Source organism: Talpa europaea, assembly GCF_964194135.1.
Source record: "Talpa europaea genome assembly, chromosome: 6".
Taxonomy (NCBI): domain Eukaryota; kingdom Metazoa; phylum Chordata; class Mammalia; order Eulipotyphla; family Talpidae; genus Talpa; species Talpa europaea.
This window is the reverse complement of record NC_140072.1, coordinates 13848632-13866726: the sequence shown is the minus strand read 5'-3', so window position 1 is coordinate 13866726 and position 18095 is coordinate 13848632. Positions and strand designations below refer to the sequence as shown.

General features: G+C 38.2%; 1 protein-coding gene across 1 annotated transcript in view; it reads right to left on the bottom strand.

The window, feature by feature from the left end:
* Nucleotide 1: 1 nt before the first annotated feature.
* The window catches only part of HADHB (hydroxyacyl-CoA dehydrogenase trifunctional multienzyme complex subunit beta), a gene marked incomplete at both ends in the record, with an annotated part of 29806 nt that continues 11712 nt past the window's right edge, over nucleotides 2-18095 (bottom strand). The window contains 10 exons of the mRNA XM_084235816.1: nucleotides 2-37; nucleotides 3858-4022; nucleotides 4726-4800; nucleotides 5177-5264; nucleotides 6228-6275; nucleotides 6349-6428; nucleotides 8986-9107; nucleotides 9623-9803; nucleotides 10170-10357; nucleotides 11599-11686. Of these exons, the coding sequence (XP_084091942.1) occupies nucleotides 2-37; nucleotides 3858-4022; nucleotides 4726-4800; nucleotides 5177-5264; nucleotides 6228-6275; nucleotides 6349-6428; nucleotides 8986-9107; nucleotides 9623-9803; nucleotides 10170-10357; nucleotides 11599-11686 (1071 nt within the window). The remainder of the gene's footprint in view (nucleotides 38-3857; nucleotides 4023-4725; nucleotides 4801-5176; nucleotides 5265-6227; nucleotides 6276-6348; nucleotides 6429-8985; nucleotides 9108-9622; nucleotides 9804-10169; nucleotides 10358-11598; nucleotides 11687-18095) is intronic.

The following is an 18095-nucleotide window of genomic DNA, read 5'->3' as shown; positions in this document are numbered from 1 at the left end:
CTTATTTTGGATAAGCTTCCACTATCATGGCATGTCCCTGTAAAGGAAAAAAAGCTCAATTAGAACAATGAAATGAAAAGCAATTGAAACTAGTCATACAGAGTCAAGAGAACAAAGTAAATAGTACGGATTTTGAGGTTTGAACTCTGGCTCTCACATTCAATTGCTGAGTGAGCATGAAGTTATAGTAGCCATTCTGAACTTCACTTCATCTATACAATGGGACATGTGGTGCCTACTTCATAGTATTTTTGTAAGTATTAAGAAGTATGCAATACATATACACACAAACACATATCTATATACATAAATAACCATAATACAGTGAATGCCAACAAAAATAAATTTCTAGATGAGAAAATGGAACTTTGAAAAAAGGTTGAGTAATTCATCCAAATCTTCAGAGCTATAAAGTAACAGGGTGAGAATTAAAAACATGTCTAGTTGATTCCAAAGCCTGGGCTCTTCCACGCTATTCTATTCAAGTTCAGAAGATCTGAGGGCCCAAAACGTAAGAAGGGACAAAATCTCTTCTCTAGCACTATGCACAATGCTATGTACTTATTTTCCCAGTTTAAATCTCACTTAGAGGACCTCCTGGGTGGCGCAAGGGGTTAAGCATCAGCACTGTGAAGCTATCCACAGCTACTGAAGCCCGAGTTCAATCCCCAGCCAGGGAGGTGACCCGCACGGTGCAGCAGACCTCTTCTGTCTCACCTGCTGATCCCCTCAACAGTGTATTTCAGTTAATTCGCCTGTTCTGCTCCCCACTCTGTCTCTGGTGAATCTTCTCACCCCCTGCACCTCTGGCCTGTACCCCAGCTCTTGTATGCATAAATAAATCTTTAAAAAAATAAATCTCACATTGAAATTTATGAATTAATTAGTCTAAATCCTACCTGATCATCATGATCACTCTATCCTTTGGACAACCATCAAGCAGTTTAAGAGCCTAACTAATCCCTTTACTTCTAGGTTCAATTCAAACCTCACACATATTAAGCAACTATTATTTATAAGGCTCTAAGCTGAATACTGTATGGGTATAAAAAGTTGCTACATGATGTCCATCCTCAATCTAGTATATACCTGAGTTCAAAAAAGTTACAATAGGGGCCTCCCTGGTAGCACAAGGGGTTAAGACAAGGCACTATGAAGCTATCCTCAGCCACTGCAGCACCAGTTTGATTCCTGGCCAGGGAAGCTGACCCACATGGTGCAGCAGACCTCTCCTGTCTTGCCCGCTGCTCCCCTCAGCAGTATATTTCAGTCAATCCGCCTGTTCTGCTCCCCACTCTGTCTTTGGTGACTCCTCAACCCCTGCACCTGTGATCTACACCCCAACTCTTGTATGCATAAATAAATAAAAAAAAATCTTTTTTTAAAAAAGTTACAACAAATACCTTGAGAAAGACAGAAGCAAACAAAAAGGAACAGGGATCAAGTGCTTTGACTGACTTGGTATTGTCAGAAGTGTCCAGAGTTAGGCAAAATATTCCTTCCCCACTTTTATTTAAAACGTTATTTTCCTGTTCCAAAATCTTTTATATTGCTCTAGATCAGTGGTTCTCAACTGGGGATGATTTAGCCCCACCCTCCTGGAGATATTCAGCAATATGTGGAAATGTTTTTAGTTGTTCCAAATGCATATGGGGGAGAGGGGGTATGCTGTTATTGGTATCTAGTGGGTAGAGATAATGCTAAATATTCTAAAACACGGGCCTCCCTGGTGCACAGGGGATTAAGACACAACCTATGAATCGATCAGCAGCCACCGCAGCACGAGTTCGATCCCCGGCCAGGGAGTTACCCACATGGCGCAGCAGACCTCTCCTGTCTCGCCTGCTGCTCCTCTCAGCAGTGTATTCCAGTCAGTCTGCCTGTTCTGCTCCCCACTCTGTCTCTGGTGAATCCTTTCACCCCCCCACACCTCTGGCCTGCACCCCAGCTCTTGGATGCATGCATAAATAAATCTTTAAAAAAAATTCTAGAACACACAGCCCAGTACCCCATAACAAAGAATTATCTAGTCTAAAATGTTAACATTTTAGAGTTAAGAAACCTAGTTCTAGATCCACAGTGATGGATTCCTCCTCAGATCTCCTAAACATGTTTGTACACTTGGTTCTTATGAAACAATGCCAAGTTCAATATTCTAACATCATATTGTAAACTTCTAGAAAAAAGGTAACGGGCATTTTTTTTGCAAATCCACAGATAAATATCCAGTGGTGTTATATGCTAGAATAAAAATTAGGAAACAAATACTCAAAAGCAAAAGCAAAAGGAAACAAATACTCAAAAGCAAAGGACACTAACTTATGTGCATTATGCATTATGTGCAGTGCTGAGGATGAGTTACCTCCCTCACTTAAATCTAGCATAGAAAAGAGACAGAGGGCTCCAGTCCTAATTAAGTTTCCTGTAGATGAAGTTACCCTGACACAAAAATGTTTTGTTCATTAAGTCTAAAATGTTCCAATCTATAAATAACTGATCTCATGTTTCTTCAAAGTCTCTGAGAAGAAACCATAAAAAGACTTTTTATGACATTTATGCTTTTGCATATCTTATTTCACCATTTTGGCCAGCAACCGAAAATTTCTGTACTCTGGAGGAAAACCAAATCTGTTTCCATCAGGGTTAAGACAAAATCAAACATTACTGCCACTCTTCCTTTTGGATTTTATTCCCAGAGTGAATTGTGATAACAGGTAGGAAGTTGTGTCTATAAAACAAGTGCGGCAGATAGGAAAAAAATCTGTAGAATAATACAATTTCCCTCAGCTAAATAGCAGTAAGTTACCCAGAGGTAAATTAGTTCTTCAATGAAAGTATAACTCAGTACTCCAGAAAGACAGTTTTTTTCTTGAAAAGATTTTATAAATAAGGTCTCATGGTGACAAGAGAGATGACTGGGATTTTATTACTTAAGAAGAAAATATATCAGGCCTCCCTGGTGGTGCAAGGGGTTAAGTCTCAGCACAATGAAACAATCGGCAGCCACTGCAGCACATATTCAATCCCTGGCCAGGGAGATAACCCACATGGCACAGCAGACCTCTCCTGTCTTGCCCGCTGTTCCCTTCAGCAGTGTTTTTCAGTAGATTCACCTGTTCTGCTCCCCACTCTGTCTCTGGTGAATCCTCTCACCCCTCCCCAACCTCTGGCCTATACCACAGTTCCTGGATGCATAAGTAAAATAAATCTTTAAAAAAATATATCAAATGTTAATAACAGTGGTGTCTGGTTAGGGAATTATACATATGTGATTCTAATTTTTTTCATATACTTTGTACTTTCCATAATGAGCATATATTACTTTAAAAACTACAACAAAAAAAGGGTACACACTTCTTTAGGACAAGAAAATATCTTGGATTTAAAGAGCATCTTCTTTCTAAAGTATTATCAAAATTAAAATACCTCTCTCCCGCTAAAAAGTTTTTCTGGTTATCAATCATCAGAAATACTGCTTTAAGAATTTTTCAAACTAAGGGGTCTCCCTTGTGGTACAAGGGGTTAAGTCTCAGCACTATAAAACTATCCGCAGCCACTACAGGACATGTTAGATCCCAGGACAGGGAGGTGACCCACATGGTGCAGCAGAACTCTCCTGTCTTGCCCGCAGCTCCTCTCAGCAGTGTCTTTCAGTAGATCCATCTGTTCTGCTTCCCACTCTGTCTCTGGTGAAACCTCTCACTCCTACATCTCTGGCCTGCAACCCAACTCTTGTATGGATAAATAAATAAATCTTAAAAAAAAAGAATTTTTCAAACTAAACTAAATTAAACATTGTTGAATGAACTTATTTTTGTTTTTGAGAAAATGACTTTCCAGAAGCTACTATGACATACCTGTCCTCCAGCTGCACAGGCAGCCACTAACCCATACTGGCCTCCATCCCTCCGCAATCTGTTAGCAGCTGCCATAACCAGCCGGCAACCAGTGGCCCCAAATGGGTGTCCCAAGGACAGAGATCCACCCCAGTTATTAAACTTGTCCAACGGAGGCAATCCAACCTGACAGCCACAAAAAAAATAAATAAATAAATAAATGTAAAGATGAGTTTACTTAAGGTAAGAATCAGGCCAGGATTTGAATAGTAGGAAGTTATAACAATGGAGGAAAATAACTTAAGATGAATCACAAATTATTTCACTATAAAAATATACAAAAAAGTTCTAGGTCAATAATGAAAGCATTTATTTTCATCTAACATTAGAATGAAAAGACTAATAGACAATCTAAATTTTTGCTTTTATTCTTTCTAAAGAATTTCCAGAGTGGAAATATTTCATCTCAGAAATACATTTAATAAACACAAAATTCTTAGTAAGAAGTTGATTTCCCCATTAATTTTATTATAGGTAATTAGGCTTTAAATATTAAAATACTTAGAAATTCAGGGCCTCCTCTTTTGGCACAGCGGTTGAGCGCTGGATTGCGAAACTGCCCGCAGCCTCTGCAGCACCAGTTTGATCCTCGGCTGCCAGCAAGGGGCCCACATGGCGCGCAGACCTTTCCTGCCGCGCCCGCTGCTCCCCTCAGGTATATTTCATCAGTCTGCCTGTTCTGTTCCCCACTCTGGCTCTGGTGAATTCTCTCTCCCTCCCGTGCTTCTGACTGTACCCAGTGCTTGTATAAATAAATAAATAAATCTTTAAACAATAAATAAAGTACTTAGAAATTCAAGCATATTTTTAAGCAGAAATTTAAACTTACCTTGGTTTTTCTACCCATGCAGTTTTGTGCAAACCAATCAGAATCCATGGCTTTAAAATTAGCCAAAATCTGACCCTAAAAGGGAAAATAATTCAATAAAGACCTTGCTATTACTGTCCTTAAGGACTTTCTTTAGGCATGAGTTTGTCTAACTTTAAATTTGAGGAAATCTTTTTAAATTTTTGGTGAAAATTTCCTAAAGAAACAATGTGGAACTTTTGAAGGGAATTAAGAGATAGCCTCAAAAGATATGCTTTTCAACATTAAGTGTGACCCTTGATTCCCTCCCTTTACACCTCGCACCCCACCAGCACTGAAGGTTAGTACTTCAAATGTCAAGTTCCACACCTGTTTTACTCATAGCATAAACCACACCTTGCTCTCTCCTACATACTCAGACTATGTTTTTTTTATTACAGTCTTTTCACATATACCTTTAAAATAAACTTACTGAGAAAGCTTCATGAAATTCAAAAGCATCAATATCATTCATTGTTAATCCCGCCTTTTCTAGAACTTTTGGAGTAGCATATGTTGGTCTGAGAAGAAAAAATAAGTATTACATTACAACTTTAATTTTTAACCTAAGAGCTCTATCACATCCCCCAAACTGAGTTTTCCACAGAAATTACAGAGTCCTCCATTCATTCACTGATTCTACTGTAAAATACTGGAGATACAACAGTGAACTGAACAGCCATGACCTCTGCCCTTATGCAGTTTATATTCTCGTTATAAACAGATAATAAATAAGTAAACAATAAAAGAGAAGGACTAACTAATAATGTAAAGCGCTAGAAGAACACAGAGTTAAAGTGCAAAATATAGGAAAGGACACGGCTACTTTGAAGGACAAAATGGAGGCCAACGAAGGTAGACTCTTGTGAGGTGTGCGGGGAAGAGGAAATAATATATTAGGAGGCTTTTAATAAAAGGCTATTATGAATAGATGACAGCAATATGAAAAACATGTTTATGATATCTTAATAAAGAGGACCTCCCTGGTGGTGCAAGGGTTTAAGCCTCAGCACTATGAAGCTATCTGCAGCCACTGCAGCACGAGTTTAATCCCTGGTCAGGGAGATGACCCACATGGCACAGCAGACCTTTCCTGTCTCCCCCGCTATGCCCCTCAGCAGTGTATTTCAGTCAATCCACCTGTTCTGTTCCCCACTCTGTCTCTGATGAATCCTCTCACCCCCTACACTTCTGGCCTACACCCCAGCTCTTGGAAGCATAAATGAATAAAATAAATCTTAAAAAAAATACAAAGTTCTGTGTGTGTATATAATAATTGCAAGTAGAAATGTACAGAAAAATGGAAAAGAATCTAAAGCTATAAAATAATAAACCAAAATAAAAGATTACTATCATTTAAAAAAACCCAACAGACAACCAATTATGATTTCAGGGCTTAACAGACTTTAAAATCTATGTAGCTAACTTTAAAATCTATGTAGCTAACATGATAATATAGTCCACGGATATACACTGCCACCTACCCGAGTAAAAGTTGATCTTTTGGATCCTGGGACACATACACAAAATCCCTAAGTAAAAAACAGAGATGTTAGCTCCAGTAATAAAGAAACCAGAGGCTACTTATTTGAACATTCACTTTACCTCAAATATGCCTTTGGTTTATAACCCAAGGCCAGAGCTTTTTCTTCTGCCATAATCAGCATTGCAGATGCACCATCGGTCTGAAATGTTAACCCAAACAATGTTAAATTCCTCAGCCTATCCTCAGATCTTTCTACATCCTCTGTGTTCTATTCCTTACTCTACAAAGTAATTACATTCATACAGTGATTCTATATAACAAAACCTTTTCCTTTTATCCATCATTAAGTCTCAAGTCAGGGCCTCCTTGGGGTTAAGACGCAGCCTATGAAGCAATCCACAGCCACTGCAGCACGAGTTCAACACCTGGCAGGGGAGCTACCTACATGGTGCAGCAGACCTCTCCTGACTCTCCCGCTACTCCCCTTAGCAGTGTATTTCAGTCGATCTGCCTGTTCTGTTCCCCTCTCTGTCTCCGGTGAATCCTCTCACCACCACCCCCACACACACCACTGGCCTGTACCCCAGTTCTTGTGTGCATAAATGGATAAATCTTTTTTTAAAAAAAAAATCTCAAGTCAAACATACACAGTTACCTATTTCTGGAGGGCAAGGTTAAGAAGAGCCTATTCAAAAAGGACCATAATTATCAAAATGGATTAAAAAAATAGGTAGCTCTAGAAATAGGTAGTCAAAATAGACTTAAACCAAAATTTTTTTGCTTTTAATGCAGTATGTGGAATTTTATGATTTATAACAATGATTTACTTATTTATTTTTACATATTCTTGATTGTTTCTCAGTTGCTTCCTACTAGTGACTTCTAGGCAATTTTCTTCTACTTATAGAGACTTTATAATAAGTAAGCCAATGGAAGAAGAAAAAGGCAGGCAGCTGACAACATCAGAACCACAGCCTTCCCTCTTTCAATGACAATTGAGAATTTGGGGAACAAAATGGTACCACTGAAAAATAAACCATTTACCATTACTTCAAAAGAAACTTAAAAAAAAGAATTCCAAAGTAAAGGAAACAATTCTGTAGAGTATGCAGAATCAAAATAACTTCTACCACATCCTACCATATATAGGACTCAGTAACTGAAGAGAATACAGTCATCACCAATAGGATGGCCATAAAATCTGGAAACAAAGGTGACTGCACATTATTAGTAGTTTATGGAGATTACATTAGTAATAAGCTCAATGCGTCATTGTGCAAAATCCCTTTGAATGTGACATGAACAATTTCCACAACTCAACACATTTCCAAAAACCCACATATCTGTAATATGTTGCCTTTGAAGACTTGCGTATTTGATTTGTGAAGAGTATCAAAGGGAGTGCAGATCTGGCAAGAATGTAGCTAGTGCCACATGGTCCTCTGATCCAATCTTGTTTTGGAAATGATCATCTAGCCAGTCCTTCACCACCTGGGCTTAATGGGGTGGTGCACCAGCCTATCAGAATTACTCCAGGTATCCTTCCCCTCACCCAAAAGCAGGGATTAATTAGTCACTCACCATGGTCAAATATTTCAAATATTTGCCTGTTTCTAGACTTCATGTCCAGGAAGGGGTATTATATTGTCAAAGAAACACTGACCAGGTGGACTATAGCCAGAAAGCCAAGTTGGTAGCCCATAACAAACCACATCATATAAGCAGAAGCAGAATGGGATGTTTAGTTGAGGAGGAGCCAAGAAAAAAAAAAAAAAAAACACACCACCAAGGAGGGCTAAGATGGTACATGCCGATAAACAACAACAAAAATGGGGGTAGATTAATTCCATGACTATAGGAAAATAATCTGGGGGTCGGTATAAAGCATCACTAACAATCAGAGCTAGACTGCCTACTTCCCACATTTTCTATGACGCGCCACATTCACATTCTATGTTCCAATCAAGCTTTCCCCAGGAAGCCTTTTTCTCATACTTGCTTGATTTTGCACTTGCTGTTCCCCTGGCCCAGAGAGCATTTTTTATACGTCTTGAATGGACTCGTACTTTTCCTTCAAGACTGCCTTCTCAAGTGCCTCCCTGGTGGCGCAGCGGGTTGAGCGCCACGCTGTGAAGCTGTCCTCAGCCTCCGCAGCGCTGGTTCATTTCCCGGCCAGCCAGGGAGAATCCCACATGGTGAGGCAGACCTCCCCTGTGGCGCCCACTGCTCCCCTCAGCAGTGCCTTCGGTCCGTCTGCCCGTTCTGCTCCCCGCTCTGTCTCTGGTGAATCCTTTCATCCTCCCACGACTCTGGCCTGTACCCCAGCTTTTGTATAAATAAAAATAAATCTTTTTTTAAAAAAAAGACTGCCTGCTCAAGTATCACTTCCTCTGAGAAGCCTGTCAGAGACCCTGCCTGTGTATTTCTCCAAGAGCTAAGGCTGACAGCCATCACAGCACTTCTCACAACATCACATTATCTTGTTCTGTTGATCTCCATGCTGAGCACCAGCAATCAGACTTTCTGACTGGTTAAGGCCCTGAAGAGAATAGCTTTCCGTATCAGAATGGTCGCTAGATTAGGTCACTTCAAAGATCTTCAAATTGTGATTCTATTTTAACATTATCGTTATGATGAAATTTTAAGCTTTGTTCATAACACAATGAACATTACAAATAGAACTATCTAAGGCTTTTCTATTGAGAATACATGATAGGAAAGTCACCAGAGTAAACACACATAGTATACATAGTTACCAGAAAAGAAGAATTTGCAGCTGTCACTGTGCCATAGGGTTTGACGAATGCAGGTTTTAGTTTGGCCATCTGCTCCAGGGAGGATGGACGAATACCATTATCTTTCGTAACTGTATCTTTTCCTATAAAAACATGAAATTTTTAACTCCAAGCAACTACAAGCTTACCTATCTTTTCCAGAGAGATAGGTTTGACAAATTACAAGAACAAATGAAATGTAAATCATACCTATTCACTAAAAAAAAGCCTTTAACAATCATCAAGATGTTACTAAAATTTAAACTAAACACTAGAGACATTTGGGAAATAATCTAAATGATATAATTTAAAAATAATGCCCTATTTTCTTAAAGTATTTATTCACATTTGGCTATTCAGTACAAAAATCACATGAATGAAGAATTTTTAAAATAGGCATATACATAAAATGTATCAGGAAGCTCTAAGAGGAGACTCTTCTAATGACAACTACTCTTTTATTGCTACAACATAAAATGAAACTTGAATCCAAGTTCAAGAATAAACATGCCAAAGTTACTTGGGATTTTTGGATTTTTTTATTTTTAGGAGCAATTCAAAAGTGCCTACCAAATACCATAAAGCAATCCCCTTTACAAAGTTGAACAAAACATTTTACCTGGTACTTTGAAGGGAACAATATCGGAAAGGAGCCCTTCATCCTGTGCCTTCTTGGCCAGGCTATGAGAGCGCAGTGCGTACTCATCCTGCTCCAGTCGAGAAACAGAGAAGGCTGCAGCCAGTCGGTCTGCGGAGTGACCCATAGTCTCATTGGTGGAAAACTCAGCTACTGCGGGGAGCTGGAGAGGAGACACACCAGGTCGGGAGTCCTTAGTTACTTTATTTTTAAAAAAATAAATGCAGAGATTTGGACTAATTTCTTAACTTCTGTGTTAATAGCTATTTATACACACCGGGGGTTAGTCGAGAAAGTTAAAATCTATCAATCAAGATCAAGCAAGGGACATTCCTTGTGAGCACAGCATCCCTAAAGAGGTTTACAAATTTAAATTCTCTAATCACTATATTTTTCATTTGACCAAATAATTGCCCCATCCCTGTAACAGAACTACCAAAGCACAAATGGATCCATAGTCTTACCAGATTCTAAATCTCTAAGTAGCGATACTTTAGGAACAGTCTTTATAAAAGTTAACAAATCTTACCTCAGGAGATAGGAAATTCAATCTGAATTTAGAGATTAAAGACAGTCGCTGACCGAGAGTCTTGGCCTTATTGAGATCAAGCATCATTTTCCTCATTTTCCGTGAATGACGAATAGGGACGTCAGACATTAATTCTACACCACCTGCCACGATCACGTCACACTGGCCAGCAGCAATCAAGCCAAAACCTACATGGCACAGGTTATATGCACATGAACATCTTTTGCAGAAAATAAGAGACCATTGGTAATTTAGGTTTCTTGATTAAAAAGTTGTATGGTATCAGCACTGTACAACATCTGTAATTAAGATTTTTATATTTTTTTCAGAGGGGTTAAAATAATTTTTATACATGACTAAAAATAAATTCCACACACTAGAGAAAAAAACTGGTTTCATTCAAGTTATATGGCTACCAAGCTCTGGAACTATCCACTGGATTGACTCTTAAACAAATCATGTTCTAAACCAGAATATTCTACCTATTTTAAATGCTCCCAGCTTCATAGCTTTCAGAAAGTTTTCCAATAAAAAGTATGTCAACTTCTACTGCAAGCTCAAGAAACTCTGGCTTTAGAGATGAAAGGCATCTCTCTCTTTATGACCATTGGTGAGTATTTTGTTCCTGACTGGGAGGGGTCACAGGCTGCACAGGTCACAGAATAGAGAATGCTTCCCATCAATGCCTCTTGTTATATTCCCCACTCCCCTTGAGATAGGCTGACCAATCTGGCCTTGATGTTACTAAGAGAGCATACGATTTCTATTATCTTTCAGACTTTTTATCTTTTCACAATAAAGGCTAATGCTATAAAATGTCCCACAATTTTGTGCAAGTTTGTTAGGAATATTTGTAACTAATTATAAAAAATGCCAAGGATACAGGGAGAAGTAGAGGAAAGAGTTGTATCATCTAAAGCAGTGACTTATCACCACCGAGATGGTAGAGGGAGGAAGGCTACCATTTTCATGGACAGGGGAGTATCAGAATCACACAGGTTTAAAACCTAGGTTATAAACTACACATAGCTCAAATTCAGAAGTACTACCTCTTCTCCCAGAGATACATACCTGTAGCTGATCATATCTGCTGTAGCCAGACACATTACAGACAGAAAAACTACATGAATGATTGTGAACCTCAGGAATTGAGGGGGAAAAAAAAAAAAAGATCAAGAACTGTCAAACATCAAAATTTTTATTGCTTTATTTTTAAAAAAGCAAATTCAGAGATTTGGGCTAAACTTTTACTTCAGTTAAGAGTACTTTTTAGGAGGGATTGGGGTCAAAATCGGGGTTGCAATTGTATGGGGGAATATAAAAATAAATAAATAAAACACACACACACACACACACACAGAGTACTTTTTAATAATCACATAAGACAAAGGAGAGCTAACTTGTAACTTTTGCTTTCATGTAAACATACCTGTGGTCATGGCTTGGTTGGCAGAGATGCAAGCCATGGTGACAGTGTGAGCCGGAGTCTTATCAGAAAAGCCAGCTCCAAGGGCAGCCTTCAGGAAATACAGTGAATAAAATGATCATGTACAAAGGATGAAAAGATGTGCCACATGTAAATGATGTTTTGAGACTACTTCTCAGGTAAATCAGGAGAGGGCTTGAGTTTGACATTCCTCAAAGTATTATTCAAAATAAAATTAAGCCCACTGAGGGCCTCCCTGGTGGACCAAGGGGTTGTCTTAGCACTATGACGCTACTAGCGGCCACTGCAGCACAAGTTTAATCCCTGGCCAGAGAGTTAACCCACATGGCACAGCAGACCTCTCCTGTTGTGTCCGCTGCTCCTCTTAGCAGTGTGTTTCAGTCAGTCTGCCTGTTCTGCTCCCCATTCTGTCTCTGGTAAATCCTCTCACCTGCCTGCACCTCTGGCCTGCACCCCAGCTCTTGGATGCATAAATAAAATAAATCTTTAAAAAAAAAAAAAGATTTTCATTTAAAAAAATTAAGCCCACTGAGAAGTGGCTTACTAATTTTTCACCTAGTCATTAATTGACAAACACTATGTAAAATTCTTGGTATCCAGTTTCTGGTGTGTGCACAAGGCTACATCATCAAATATTTTAGCAATGTGCTTTGTTCTGAGCCTTCAAGGGTATCATTATATAATTTGATTTCAGTTGATGTTAATATAGTTGACGAAATAATGAAATAACATAAATCAAGGGGTAGGATCCTCATGATCTGTATTCCTGCAGTTAAAAGGCTTAACAGCAAAGCAAAAGTCATCAAACATGATAATAATTTCCAAAGACTTGACCACTCATAAACAGTTTCACCCTGGTCCCTGCCTGCTCATCTCTACTCTTGTCAGTCTCTCTCACCGACTGCCTGACTCTTCATACAGGCACACTGTAGCTCCAAGATACAGTCAAAGTGGAAAACAAACATGTAGCAGAAGTTCAAGTCAATGAAAGAAATTTTGGAGACCTGCCTGTGCCATAAATGAACCTCTGACAAATATAGGTTAGACCAGTTAAGAACTGGAAAAGAGAAAACTGTCCAGGACAGATGCTTCAAAAGAGAATAATTTGAGGGCGCTTTAGAACAACCAACCCGCCCCGTTAATCTTGCAAGAAATGGCCTCTATTATGATGGCACAGTAAAAGTCAATCAAATATGAAATGTGTATATCTATTATTTTATTATACTATTTATTGGAGTATTATACTGATCAAAACAAATGCCTGAAACCATTTTTGCTTACAGGAAGAATGAATGCATTGGTGCATAACTTATAATATTAAAGTTCATGTTAATTAAGCTCTCGGGGCCTTCCCGGTGGCAGAAGGGGTTGAGTGCTGCGCTGTGAAGTTGTCCGCAACCTCTGCAGCACCGCTTCGATTCCTGGCCAGCCAAGAGATTTCCACATGGTGTGGCAGACCTCTCCTGCCTCACCCACTGCTCCCCTCAGCAATGTCCTCGGTCCATCTGCCTGTTCTGCTCCCCGATCTGTCTCTGATGAATTCTCTCACCCTCTGCCTCTGACCTGTACCCCAGTTCTTGTATAAAAAAAAAAATCTTAAAAAAAAAGAATTAAGCTCTAAACTCTTTCCCCCCATCACCACCGCCACTTACTATGAAATTCCAATTTCCATTAGGGGAATTCATTTTTAGTGGCCTTTTCCTGAAATGATTTACTATCCTCAGAATACAAGATCTCCTGTAATGTTTTCAAATTCTAGATTACAGAGGTTTAGTGTTTCTTAATTGATTTTATCCTTTATATTTACACTACCTACACACTCCTGACCATTATATTTATATAGAAATATAAATGTGTTATAGTAATATACATGCATTACTGCTGAAAACTACCTCCTGGCCACAACAACCTCTCAGTGTGAACCAATCCAAAATGAAGAGAAAAGCAAGTGTTCAGGGGACAGGGGAGGTGAGCTGTGTGGGCCAAGTGGGGCAAGAGTAAAGGGCACTCAGGTCATAAAGGCCTGATCCTCACGAGGCCCAGCGTTATACCCTTGGCCCCATATGACTCAGTACTAAAACAGTTTTAAATAGAAGTGGTTGCTAGTGAACTTTGTCCGCATGCTTCTATTTAAAGTTTGAACAGCTCTCAAGGTAAGCTTAGTACACTGAGGAGAAAGGAAAGACAGAAGATGCCTTTTAGTTAAGTTGGAAAGCAGAAAAGTAAGCGGAGGCCTTTCAGTAAAGTCAGGTTCCTGGGCACTTAGCACCAGAAGCCTGGAGCCTTCCTATTAACATTAATACAGTCAATAGGTCCTAAAGAAATTTTCTAGCTGAAAGCTATGTTAGCTTTTAGAGAGAGACATTCTTCTAATATTCCCTCAACTTAACGCTTACCCACAGTCACTATAAAAATCACCTAGAGCACGAACGACTGGAATTAATACAGGGCAGGGAAAGGTAATCTACATCATGGCAACCAATAGCTGAGATTCATATATGGATGTGAAACTTCCAGAAAAAAATTTAGGGAACAATATTATGATTTTAGTGTTAAGATAGAAATCAAATATAAAGAAAATTTAAATAGATTTAATATTTACATTGAGTGCTCTTATAAGAATGCTCTTATAAAAAACCTTTGGTTTTTTGTTGTTCTTTTTTTTCCAGAATTTAAAAATTGGGAATCATTACCATAAGAAGAAGGAGAAAGGGATGGGTAAATAGGGTAAAAGGAGTGAACTGCATGATGAAAGATAGATTTGGACATTTAGTAGTGAACTTAATGTGTCATATACAGGTGTTGGTTTATAAAGATATACATCAGTAACATATAATGATATAATGTAGTATTACTTCAATAAAAACTTTTTTTTTTTTTAGAACAACAAAAAAACCCCAAAACCAGTAGAAGAAAAGAAATAATAAAAACCAAAGCAGAAATAAATGAAATTGAAACTAAAAAAACAATCCAAAAGATCAATGAAACCAAGAGCTGGTTCTTTGAAAAAATCAATAAAATAGACAAACCCCTAGCCAGGCTCACAAAGGAAAAAAGGGAGAAAGCACAAATAAACAGGATCATCAATGAAAGAGGAGAAATCACAACGGACACAGCAGAAATCAAAAGAATAATCAGTAACTACTATGAACAGTTATATGGAAACAAGTTTAACAATCTAGAGGAGATGGACAAATTCCTACAACTCTACAATCACCCAAAGCTAGATAAAGAAGAAATAGAACACCTAAACAGACCAATTACAATTAGCGAAATTGAAATGGTAATCAAAAACCTCCCCAAAAACAAAAGCCCAGGACCTGATGGATTTACAAATGAATTCTACCAAACATTCAGAGACGAATTAGTGCCTATCCTTCACAAACTCTTCCAAAAAATTGAGAAGGAAGGGACAATACCAAACACGTTCTATGAAGCCAACATTACACTAATACCAAAACCAAACAAGGACAACACAAAAAAGGAAAACTACAGGCCAATCTCCCTAATGAACACTGATGTAAAAATCCTCAATAAAATTTTAGCTATCAGAATCCAACAATGTATCCATAAGATAATTCACCACGACCAAGTTGGATTCATTCCAGGGGCACAAGGATGGTTTAACATCCGAAAATCAATCAACGTTATCCAACACATCAACAAAAAGAAATATAAAAACCATATGATAATATCAATAGATGCTGAGAAAGCTTTCGACAAAGTGCAACACCCATTCATGATAAAAGCCCTTGAAATTCTTGGGATACAAGGAACATACCTCAACATCATAAAGGCCATCTATGACAAGCCAACAGCCAGTATCATTCTCAATGGTGAAAAGCTGAAAGCAATTCCATTAAGATCTGGAACAAGACAAGGATGTCCACTCTCACCATTGCTTTTCAATATAATACTGGAAGTCCTAGCCAGGGCAATAAGACAAGAGAAAGACATCCAAGGAATCCAAATAGGAAAAGAAGAAGTCAAACTATCACTATTTGCAGACGATATGATATTATACATAGAGAACCCCAAAAACTCCACAGAAAAGCTAATTCAACTCATCAATCAGTTCAGTAAAGTGGCAGGATACAAAATCAACACGCAAAAGTCAGTAGCCTTCCTATACACAAACAATAAATCTGAAGAAGAAGAAATCAAAAAGACCATCCCTTTTGTTATTGAAACAAAAAAAATCAAATATTTGGGAATAAATCTAACAAAAGAGGTAAAGGACCTATACAAAGAAAACTATAAAACACTGTTAAAAGAAATAGAAGAAGACACAAAGAAATGGAGAGACATCCCCTGCTCATGGATTGGAAGAATAAACATTATTAAAATGGCCATCCTTCCAAAAGCAATATACAGATTCAATGCTATTCCAATCAAAATTTCAATGTCATTCTTCAAAGAAATAGAACAATTATTGATGAAATTCATATGGAATCACAAAAAACCCCGAATAGCCAAAGCTCTCCTGAAAAAAAAAGAAGGGAATGGAGGCATCAGACTCCCAGACTTCAAACTATACTACAAAGCCATAATCATCAAAACCGCATGGTATTGGAACAAGAACAGACATACAGACCAATGGAATCGAATAGAAAATCCAGAAATAAACCCACAGATTTATGGTCAACTAATCTTTGACAAAGGAGCAAAGACTATGCATTGGAGCAAAGAAAGTTTGTTCAATAAATGGTGCTGGGAAAACTGGGTCGCTACATGCAAAAGAATGAAGCTTGACCACCACCTCACACCATACACAAAAATCAACTCAAAATGGATTAAAGAACTAGACATAAGACCTGAAACCATAAAATATATAGAAGGAAATATAGGTGAAACACTACGTGATTTGCACATCAAAGACATCTTTACAGACACATCACCCAAAGCAGTGATAGTGAAGGCAAAGATAAACAGCTGGGACTATATCAAATTAAAGAGCTTTTGCACAGCAAAAGAGACAATAACAAAAACAAAGAGAAACCCCACCAACTGGGAGAACATTTTTGCACCCAACACTAATGATAAAGGACTGATCACAAAAATCTGCAAAGAGCTGATGAGACTCAACAACAACAAAGAAAATAATCCAGTCAAAAAATGGGCAGAAGAGCTTAAAAGAAACTTCTCTGAAGAGGAAATGCAAATGGCCAACAGGCATATGAAAACATGTTCAACATCACTTGTCATCAGGGAAATGCAAATCAAAACTACCATGAGATACCATCTTACACCAGTGAGAATGGCACATATTAAAAAAACTAGCAACAACAAATGTTGGCGAGGGTGTGGAGAAAAAGGAACTCTTCTGCACTGTTGGTGGAGTGCAAACTGGTCAAACCACTGTGGAAAGCTGTGTGGAGATTTCTGGACCTACTAAACATAGAGCTTCCATATGATCCAGCAATTCCACTCCTAGGTATTTACCCAAAGGACACAGAAACATCAATTCCAAAGAACACCTGCACCCCTATGTTTATAGCAGCACTGTTTACAATAGCTAAGCTTTGGAAACAACCCAAATGCCCAAAAATAGATGACTGGATCAAGAAGATGTGGTACATATATACCATGGAATATTACTCAGCATTCAAAAAAGATAAACACATGCAATTTGCTGCAACATGGATGGCGCTGGAAGGGATCATGCTCAGCGAAATAAGCCAAAAAGAAAAAGAAAAATACCGGATGGTCTCACTCATAGCAGGAATCCAGAAAACTTAAATAAGGGACCAGGAAAATGAATAACTATAAGAAAGTGAAAATCAAAATCAACAAAAAACTATGAACCAGAGACACTTTTAGGGGGGCGGGGGCGGGGGCGGGAGGGGAGGGATTGGGGTCAGAATGGGGGGCTGCAATTGTATGGGGAATATAACAATAAAATTTATAAAAAAAAAATAAAAAAAAAATAAAATAAAAATAAAAACAGATTATCTCAAAAAAAAAAAAAAAAACTTTTTTTTTTTTTTTAAGTTGAGAATGTACTATGAACACCTTGATGTAGTCATAAAATTGCCATAGCTGGTACATTTGGAAATGTGATGGTCTAGGGAAAACAAAAAAAAAAAAAATTAGGTGAGGTAAAGAAGCTCTTCCTGTCCTTAATACTTTCCTGCTCCCCTAACATACAATTGATTTTTGTGGACTTTAGTAATGCCAAGCATTCAGCAGTTTTAACATTTACTGACCAATAAAAAGGTAGGGTAGAACAAATACTTTCAGTCTTGCTCATTTACCCATCCCCTAGGCTGACAGTAAAGGAAGTTACAACCCTTACAACTATACTGACACAATAATGTGACAAGCACAGACATGAAATAAAGAAAATGTTTAGCACACTGAAATGCGTATTTTGATAAAGGCAACTTTTTCCAGATAATCACTTTTAAATTGGAACAAAGCCCAGAAGATGTGTTTGGACTACTGATTACAAAATACTTGCAGGACATGTTCCAGAAGGG